The 10197-nt window shown below is 46.1% G+C and overlaps 1 protein-coding gene across 1 annotated transcript; it reads left to right on the top strand.

Moving 5' to 3' along the window:
• The first annotated feature begins 3774 nt into the window (after positions 1–3774).
• LOC124029044 lies at positions 3775–9849 on the top strand. The gene is made up of 2 exons (XM_046340905.1): positions 3775–6791; positions 8777–9849. Exons 1-2 carry the CDS (start codon positions 4770–4772, stop codon positions 8966–8968), a joined length of 2214 nt encoding a protein of 737 aa, XP_046196861.1. The 5' UTR covers positions 3775–4769; the 3' UTR covers positions 8969–9849.
• The last annotated feature ends 348 nt before the right edge of the window (positions 9850–10197 follow it).

Genomic DNA, 10197 nt, shown 5'->3' with positions numbered 1-10197 from the left:
TGAAGAGGATTTCCTCAGGAGGGGCTTTTATTCGTAACAGCAGAAAAGGTGGGTCTATGACGCCTGGTCATGTCTGTGCTCACGGGGGTGGGCCAATGGCTTAGTTATACTTTAAAGGGAATACATTTCTCTCACATTAAATGTTTACCATCATATTACACAATTTCACAAATAGTTTGATCTTTACTCATCCCTTTTATACAAGAATTAGAAACAAAACCCATAATTGAGAAATGTACCCATTCAGAGATATAGTTATGTGTGTTTCCTGTCCTCTTTGAGGTCACCAAATGAAACACTCGTTATACCCGTCTCTGAAGTGTCCACGGACCATTCCCACCTTCTTACAAGTGAACATTTTGTTTAATTTTCCCATTTTGGGGATTTAGGAGTTCAGACATGTGAAATCCTAAGTTCACTCTGTGGTCTCTCTGCATGAAAAGGGGGAGAGAGTCTCCTCCAGGAATTTACGATCTGAGATAACAGAACCTGGGTGTAGGAGAGAGTGGGGGGGCATTATTTATACCCAGAAAGGACCACATCATGACACAACCTAGCATGAGACACTCATAAGTATTAAAAGCTCAACCCAGGCACGAGGCACAAAAATAAATACATTTTAAAGCTGAAAAGTGGAGCATGCATGTGTTTTTACTCTCTTTGCTATGAAGCTCCTAATAAGATCTGCAACCAATTACCTTCAGAAGTCACATAATTAGTTAAATAAAGTCCACCTGTGTGCAATCTAATTGTCACATGATCTGTCACATGATTTCAGTATAAATATACCTGTTCTGAAAGGCCCCAGTCTGCAACACCACTAAGTAAGTGGCACCAAAAAAATATCCAAAACTTTGAACATTCCATGGAAAGCCATTAAATCCATTATTCAAAATGGAAAGAGTATGGCACCGCAACAAACCTGCCAAGAGAGGGCCGCCCACCAAAACTCACGGACCAGGCAAGGAAGGCATGAATCAGAGAGGCAACAAAGAGACCAAAAATAACCCTGAAGGAGCTGCAAAGCCGCCACAGGGGAGATTGGAGTATCTGTCCATAGGACCACTTTAAGTCATACACTCCACAGAGCTGGGCTTTACGGAAGAGTGGCCAGAAAAAAAGCCATTGCTTAAATTTAAAAAATTAGCAAACACGTTTGGTGTTCGCCAAAAGGCATGTGGGAGACTCCCCAAATATATGGAAAAAGGTACTCTGGTCAGATGAGACTAAAATTGAGCTTTTTGACCATGTTTTTCATCAGCATGCACTGGGAAACTGGCCAGAATTGAAGGAATGATGGATAGTGCTAAATACAGGTAAATTCTTAGGGGAAACCTGTTTCAGTCTTCCAGAGATTTGAGACTGGGATGGAGGTTCACCTTCCAGCAGGACAATGACCCTAAGCATACTGCTAAAGCAACACTTGAGTGGTTTAATGGGAAACATTTAAATGTCTTAGAATGTCCTAGTCAAAGCCCAGACCTCAATCCAATTGAGAATCTGTGGTATGACTTAAAGATTACTGTACACCAGCGGAACCCATCCAACTTGAAGGAGCTGGAGCAGTTTTGCCTTGAAAAATGGGCAAAAATCCCAGTGGCTAGATGTGCCAAGCTTATAGAGACATAGCCCAAGCTGTAATTGCTGTAAAAGGTTGCTCTACAAAGTATTGACGTTGGGGGAGTGAATAGTTATGCACCCTCAAGTTCTGTTCTTTTTTTGTCTTATTTCTTGTTCGTTTCACCAAAAAATATTTTGCATCTTCAAAGTGGTAGGCATGTTGTGTAAATCAAATGATACAAACCCCCCAAAACTCTATTTTAATTCCAGGTTGTAAGGCAACAAAATAGGAAAAATGCCAAGGGGGTGAGTACTTTCGCAAGCCACTATAGGTAGGCTACTACTATTAGCTATGTTTGGAGACAGTGTGTCTGTGTTATCATATGGACAATATTGCACAGTGAAATTAAAGGATGTCCATACAGTACCTGCTGCATTGTATGTTATACATCATGACTAACAACATAAGTATTTTGGGAATCAGGAGCAAAAGGGACAGTCTCTCACAACAATTTTGCTGTATTACAATGCATTCGGAAAGTATTCAGACCCCTTGACTTTTTCCACATTTTGTTAGGTTACAGACTTTTTCTAATATGGATTAAATAAAAAATGTTCCTCATCAATCAACAAACAATACCCCATAATGACAATGCAAAAAACAGGTTTTTAGACAATTTTGCAAGTGTATTAAAATAAAAAAAAACAATAAATAAATAAATAAACAATAAATAAAAAATGTTTGTCACATGCGCCGAATACAACAGGTACAAAAATGCTTACTTACAAGCCCTTAACCAACAATGCAGTTTTAAGAAATGACAAAAACATAAAATAAGAGATGAAAATAACAAATAATTCAAGAGCAGCAGTAAAATAACAATAGCGGGGCTATATACAGGGGGTACCGGTGTCGAGGTAATTGAGGTAATATGTACATGTAGGTAGAGTTATTAAAGTGACTATGCATAAATAATAACAGAGTAGCAGCAGTGTTCCAGAGGAGGAGGGGGGGCGATGCAAATAGTGGGTAGCCATTTGATTAGCTGTTCATGAGTCTTATGGCTTGGGGGTAGAAGCTATTTAGGAACCTCTTAGACCTAGACTTGGTGCTCCAGTACGGCTTGCCGTGCGGTAGCAGAGAGAACAGTCTATGACTAGGGTGACTGGAGTCTTTGACCATTTTTAGGGCTTTCCTCTGACACCGCCTGGTATAGAGGTGGCAGGAAGCTTGTCCACGGTGATGTACTGGGCCGTACGCACAACCCTAAGTAGTGCCTTGCGGTCGGAGGCCGAGCAGTTGCCATACCAGGCAGTGATGCTCTCGATGGTGCAGCTGTAGAACCTTTTGAGGATCTGAGGACCCATGCCAAATCATTTCAGTCTCCTGAGGGGGAATAGGTTTTGTAGTGCCCTCTTCACAACTGTCTTGGTATGCTTGGACCATGTTAGTTTGTTGGTGATGTGGACGCCAAGGAACTTGAAGCTCTCAACCTGCTCCTCTGCAGCCCCATCGATGAGAATGGGGGCGTGCTCGGTCCTCCTTTTCCTGTAGTCCACAATCATCTCCTTTGTCTTGATCATGTTGAGGGAGAGGTTTTTGTCCTTGCACCACACGGTCAGGTCTCTGACGACCTCCCTATAGGCTGTCTCATTGTTGTCGGTGATCATGCCTACCACTGTTGTGTCATCAGCAAACTTAATGATGGTGTTGGAGTCGTGCCTGGACATGCTGTCCTGAGTGAACAGGGAGTACAGGAGGGCACTAAGCATGCATCTTTACTTTAACTCAAGTATGACAATTGGGTACTTTTTCCACCACTGGTAGCCATGCAAAAACCTGTAACTGGAGAGCAACACAGAGTGGAACATGAACTTGATTCTCAACACACTAGTGGGCCTATATGATCCCAAGGGTTAATAATAAAGAAAGACTGCCAAATGCATTCATCGACTCCTGCAATATTTCTAACTATTGAGAGTTTATCTTGAAACCCAGTATTGTGACATTATTTTGCATGAACTATCACCATCTCAAACCTGTCACACTGAGCTTTTTCCATACACTGCAGTATGCTGCAGGAGTCAGGATATTCACTTTCATTATATGACAGGGACATTTCGTGTCATGTCATGCATAATCGCCATGTGGATTACTGACGACGGTAACTCTGCGACGGTCCCTAAACATTTCCACAAGACCTCTTTCACGACGCCCCCTACATTTTCTGATGAAATCCTCTTCTGAAAAGTGGGCAGAGGAGTCGACCGACCGTACAAGGCAACGCAATCATGATTGTAAAAAAAACAGAAGTATCGCATTGAAGTATTATAACGAGCCTGTCTATTTATTTGATATCTATTGAATACTAAATTTCTCATGCGGATGCATTCCATGATTTTATTGTAATGAATTGTTGAGCTTCGTTGAAGTCTCGGATCAAGGTTTGCATCTGCGCTGTCGCCGGGTGCTACGTGCGAGACTCTAACCAGCTTTTTCTCCAACCAAGACTAAAATGGATTGTATATTTTCGTGTATCCTGAATTTCTCAACATGCTATGACTCGCCAAGGCTTTGCTCACTTTCTACCCCTGTTTGTACGATGCTTACCGCGCCAAATAAGTCTAACCACCACTCGCAGGAAAACGTCTCCCATACCGCGGACAACATGGACGATGGTATTCACTTGAACAGGAGAGCTAACCGGTATGCTATTGCTAGCCTTTCGGTGTAAGAAGATGGATAAGGGACAACAGTAATGGATGTTTCACCTGCAATTATGGACAGTGCTCTGGAGTGCACACCAAGTTATTCTCAAATGTGTCGCTAGCAACTTCCAGCGAAACGAACAGCTCTCAAAATCAAGATTACGTTAGCTCGCCCGGTAACAGCTGCTCAAACTAGCATTATTAGCACTAGTTAGCTATATAACTAACGTTGGTTCTTGTTTTCCTTTATTGCCAGACTAAAGTTTGATTGGCATGTTTATTTTGGCAGTCTAGTTAATACACGAGTTATTAATATATTGTGAACTAGCTACTATATGTCAGCGTGTTAAATTGTCCTACACGTGTACGTTAGCTAGCTAACTAACCAAAAAGCTTTAACAAACTTCCCAGCAGCAAGCTGTCAAGCGGTATTCTTGATCGAAACTTTACTAATGTATCTTGCATAGTGACCATTTGTTAGCCACAAGCCAGTATTGAGAATGTTTAGAAACATGAATCGCGAGGAACACTTTTCTGGTGTGAAGACTCCTCCATCCACTCCCGCCGGGCATGGAGTGGCCTCTCCCCGACAACCAAACCAGGAGCGCTCGTGGATGGGCATGTTCTCCGCGGTTTCTAGGCCTGCCCTGTCATTTCTGCAAAAGTATATACCATGGCGCCCTAGTACTCCTGCCATGCCTCACAATGTGACAGGGTGGGTCAGTGGGCATCTCAAAGATAACTTTGTAGAGGCAGAAAGCACATTTTTAAGACAACTGGACGACGTCTTGCCTGGAACTCAACACCATGCACATCATCTATCGTACCTGCAATACCAGCATGGTAGCCATGGGCTAGCAGCGTCTGGTAATAGTACTCCGAGTTGGTTGACAGCAGATTCTCTTTACGAGTTAGGGATTCAAAATGCTGCCGAAATGGACTTAAATATAAGGCAACAAACTTCGGTAGGATACCTCGCAATCGCGAGAGGTTTTCTCAGTCATGTTTTGTTGAACGCAGCGTCGGCTCAGGAAATGAAACACCCAGACCAAGGGCATGTACTTGGTGGGAACGGTCGGTCATCTGACGTGGTGTCAGCCAGAGAAAATAGTACTGCTGGTAACTGGTGGGGTGGGCTTTGGGGAACCAGTAGCGCCCAAGGGTGGCTGTCAAATTTGTCTTGGAGAAAAGAGGGCACTGGGGAAAACAACAGTAATGGTCATTGTTTTCAACCGGAGTGTGGTACAAAGGCGACGGTTACCAAGCCAACAGGGCTGTTTGTACATTTCAATGATAACGAATCAATGGATGGCAAAAGCACTGGTGCCTCCTGCAACAAAGAGGAGCCAAATGACAATGGAAGCCTTCAAACAGCCACCTGGCCAGAGTCTCTCCCTTTCCCTGACAGTTTCTCATTACATCACTGGGAAATGGTCGGTATCAGTGATCATCTTGTCAGAGTTGGAGCTGTCACTGCCTGCAGTGAGGTGGCAGTTTTTACCCCTGACCAGGATAATGGTTATTCCAGTCTGGAAGAAGAACACTCCACCTCCAGACTGTACATGTTAAGGCCTCCCATTGAAGAGCTACAGGGGATCACCGAGATGAAGGAAGAGACCATCACATCTGGCACACCAACACAGGGGAGCTCTGGAGAGAGTGGGCCAGAGAGGGATGCATCCAATCATAGAGAAGTGGGTGAGACTGCTGCCACTGGAGGGATGGAATTAGAGGAGGAGGAAGAGATTGAGGACTCTGACTTCTCAGACTCTGAGGAAGAGGAAACGGCGGCTGAGGGTCCACCAGTGTCTACCACCGCTCTGCCCCCCTCCACCCCCCAGTGCAGTAACAAGGCCATCGCCTACATCATGGGCAGCCCCTGCAGCGACGACAGCCAATCAGACGACTCACTCAGCGAGGAGGATGACGATGGTTTCGACAGCGAGGGCTCATCAGAATTCTCCAATTCCGAGTTGTTGGATGAAGAGGAGGATGACTCTGAGACTGAGAGACTGTGGAACTCACTGTGCCAAAGCAGGGACCCCTACAACCCCCAAAACTTCACCGCCCTCATTACCAACCCCAGGACCATCCCTTCCACCTCTACAGCCACCACAGCCTGCTCCCCTCACACCTCACCCCCAGAGCAACCTCCCTCTCCCCTCTCCTCTTCTTCCCCCTCTCCTGCGGAGGAGTTTGGCTCGGAGTCCAGCAGCAGTGAGGTGGATGAGGCTGAGAGCCTGAGGCTGTGGGACTCCTTCAGCACCTCCTCAGACCCCTACAGCCCATTCAACTTCCAGGCCCTGCTCAGGACTAGAGAGCCAGTCAGGACAAGGGTAAAAGCCGGGACAGGGGCGCGCTGTAAGAAGAGCAGCAAGACAATCCCCCGTCATGGCCAGGGACAGAGCCACTCACCCCCCCAGTACAGGAAGGAGGAGGCAGAGGAGAGACTGGACAGTGGCTTCTCAGAGATCCCTCCCAACCCAGAGATCACCACCACGGGCTGCATCACAGTCAAAAAGGTCAGTATTGGCGACTTTCTGGTAGGCCTAAAGAAAGCGCCACACACCTTGTTATTCATATGTTCCTCATTCTGTTTTTATAAAATGGTAGGTCTGTTCTTAAATAGTATCAGTCACATTGTATTGTCATCTATGGGCATTGGTCACTCACATGACTGAAGTAAAATGTGAGAACCTGGCAATGACTCCTAAAATGACTGATCTTCCCACTCAGCAGGTAACTGCTGGAGGCTGTTTGTTAATGAGTAGCTGAAGAGGAAGCATTGTTTTATCTCCTGTGGTGTACTTACATACTGCATCGACATACGCCGCTGGCCGCGCCAGACTTTCCTGACCCCGTGACTGACGTGATGTGACCAGAGTTTTTCTACATCACTTCGGATCATGTGGTCTGGAAAGACGTTCATTAAAAAATAACTAATAATTGGATCTCATTGTTCAAACTTCTTATCTGATGTGGTTATCACACCGTTTTTGGGCTGAGTTGTTTTGGGAAAATTCAAACTTTACCACATTCTCTAACGGATGGATTTATAACTTTGGAGTGGATCACTCACACAGCATACAGAAAGGGGAAGAGGGACTGACTGTGTATTAGCTGTTCTGTTTTTATGTGTTAGTATTCCTGTCTGACTGTGCAAGTGATGGAAACCTATGCAATAACCGTTTCCACCGCTCTCATGTGATCTGCTTCCCATATTTGTACCATGGAGACCAGAGTCGGAGAGGCAGAGTGCACAGCTCTGTATGATGTAATAAAACATTTTATTATAGACATTCCCATTGAAATGTGCTGAAATGCTTTGACTGATCAGTCACTCATAGGGCTGTAGCTAAAGCAGCACATTGACTGCTGTTAGACAGATGTGAATGAAGGCTGTAGCTAAAGCAGCACATTGACTGCTGTTAGACAGATGTGAATGAAGGCTGTAGCTAAAGCAGCACATTGACTGCTGTTAGACAGATGTGAATGAAGGCTGTAGCTAAAGCAGCACATTGACTGCTGTTAGACAGATGTGAATGAAGGCTGTAGCTAAAGCAGTAGTAAAACTGTATCAGTACATTGCTGTGAAACGTCTGTCCCAGTCAGTGGAATGGAAGATAATCACCATGAGAGTAGACCTAGTCATCCATGAGCACAATCCAACGGCTGTCTTTGATATAGTCCGGCTGTATTTTCCATGCCCTTTGTATTACATTATCCACCTATTAGGAGCACACAACTGCCATGTTACTTAGCAACGGTGATAACTGAGCTAGACGGAAATCAAATTTCTCTGAAGCCCTTGTATTTTTATTTCTCTGGCTCGGCGCGCTGGCTCATAACGTTCTTGCAATGCTTCCACAATGTTCTCCCAACCCTTCAGGCCATGCCGAGCAGATTTCAGTGTCTTCCGTCTAATAACCTCAGCTCTGATGGTACTGGTGACCTCAGTAGGCTGCTGCTTATGGAGATTTATTGTCTCTGTGATGACCTCCCTCTGTCCATCACACAGACGATTTTCCCCCCTCTATTTTTTTTCCCTCTCCTTGTCTCTGCCCAAACGGTTGCAGCTCCAGACGTGTAGCGTTGCCTCCCAGTGATGAGCGATGGGTATAAATCTCCATTTCATAGTCACATGAAGAATGCTGCTTAGAGGGCCTAGTTGAGTTTCTTAAATGGATTGAGTGAAAAAAAAATGTAAATGCAGAGAGCTGTGGAGCAGGTGTGTTTTTCATTGTGTGTGAATGTCAGGGTCAGGACTACCGTTTTAAAATGGAAGTGTCTTTTGTTGTTGACATAATTGTAGGTTTCCGTTTTGGATGCTTTATGCACTGCAGTTTCTCCTTTCAGAATATTGAGGTAATATTGAGTTGACCTAGTTTTGTTAAGCTGAAATGTAGTCTAGTGAGTTTGAATGTATGCAGAAGTAAACTTGGCCTGCAGGTGTTTCAGTGAGGAGGTTCTAGTCTGTGGTGACGTATGTAGTTCTGTCTCTCTCCAGGTGGGTTTCTGTGATGAGGTGGATGAGTTCTACGCCAGCGAGGACGATGAGGACAGGCGTGGGCCGTGGGAGGAGCTAGCCAGAGACCGCTGTCGCTTCCTCCGCCGTGTTCAGGAGGTGGAGGAGAGCATCGGCTACGTGTTCAGCTCCACCTTCCGCCTCACCGTCTGCCAGAGACAACACCACAGCTGACCCCTAACCTCTGACCCCTACAACACAACTGATCGTAAATCCTGTTTCTCTGTGACCCTCTAACACCCCTCCCTGTCCCTAAATCCTATTTTCAACAGACTGCATCAGAACTTCTTAGTCATCCCCCCTATCCAGTGATCCTCCCCCAACTCCCAAACCTTCAGACTGGATATGCAGAAAATACCACTTCAGAGCTGTTGACTAGACCAGTGGTTTCCAGACTGTTGACTAGACCAGTGGTTTCCAGACTGTTGACTAGACCAGTGGTTTCCAGACTGTTGACTAGACCAGTGGTGCCCAGACTGTTGACTAGACCAGTGGTGCCCAGACTGTTGACTAGACCAGTGGTGCCCAGACTGTTGACTAGACCAGTGGTGCCCAGACTGTTGACTAGACCAGTGGTGCCCAGACTGTTGACTAGACCAGTGGTGCCCAGACTGTTGACTAGACCAGTGGTGCCCAGACTGTTGACTAGACCAGTGGTGCCCAGACTGTTGACTAGACCAGTGGTGCCCAGACTGTTGACTAGACCAGTGGTGCCCAGACTGTTGACTAGACCAGTGGTGCCCAGACTGTTGACTAGACCAGTGGTGCCCAGACTGTTGACTAGACCAGTGGTGCCCAGACTGTTGACTAGACCAGTGGTGCCCAGACTGTTGACTAGACCAGTGGTGCCCAGACTGTTGACTAGACCAGTGGTGCCCAGACTGTTGACTAGACCAGTGGTGCCCAGACTGTTGACTAGACCAGTGGTGCCCAGACTGTTGACTAGACCAGTGGTGCCCAGACTGTTGACTAGACCAGTGGTGCCCAGACTGTTGACTAGACCAGTGGTGCCCAGACTGTTGACTAGACCAGTGGTGCCCAGACTGTTGACTAGACCCCAGTGGTGCCCAGACTGTTGACTAGACCAGTGGTGCCCAGACTGTTGACTAGACCAGTGGTGCCCAGACTGTTGACTAGACCAGTGGTGCCCAGACTGTTGACTAGACCAGTGGTGCCCAGACTGTTGACTAGACCAGTGGTGCCCAGACTGTTGACTAGACCAGTGGTGCCCAGACTGTTGGCTAGACCAGTGGTGCCCAGACTGTTGGCTAGACCAGTGGTGCCCAGACTGTTGACTAGACCAGTGGTTTCCAGACTGTTGACTAGACCAGTGGTTTCCAGACTGTTGACTAGACCAGTGGTTTCCAGACTGTTGACTAGACCAGTGGTGCCCAGACTGTTGA

The sequence above is a fragment of the Oncorhynchus gorbuscha genome, linkage group LG03 (assembly GCF_021184085.1).
Source record: "Oncorhynchus gorbuscha isolate QuinsamMale2020 ecotype Even-year linkage group LG03, OgorEven_v1.0, whole genome shotgun sequence".
NCBI classification, from domain to species: domain Eukaryota; kingdom Metazoa; phylum Chordata; class Actinopteri; order Salmoniformes; family Salmonidae; genus Oncorhynchus; species Oncorhynchus gorbuscha.
Note: the sequence above shows the minus strand (reverse complement) of the source record. Positions and strands in the feature narration are given on the sequence as shown.

Coding starts and splice junctions, on each gene's coding strand:
- LOC124029044 (XM_046340905.1), top strand. CDS start 4,770: ATGTTTAGAAACATGAATCGCGAGGAACACTTTTCTGGTGTGAAGACT. Junction 6,792..8,776: donor GCTGCATCACAGTCAAAAAG/GTCAGTATTGGC, acceptor GTCTCTCTCCAG/GTGGGTTTCTGTGATGAGGT.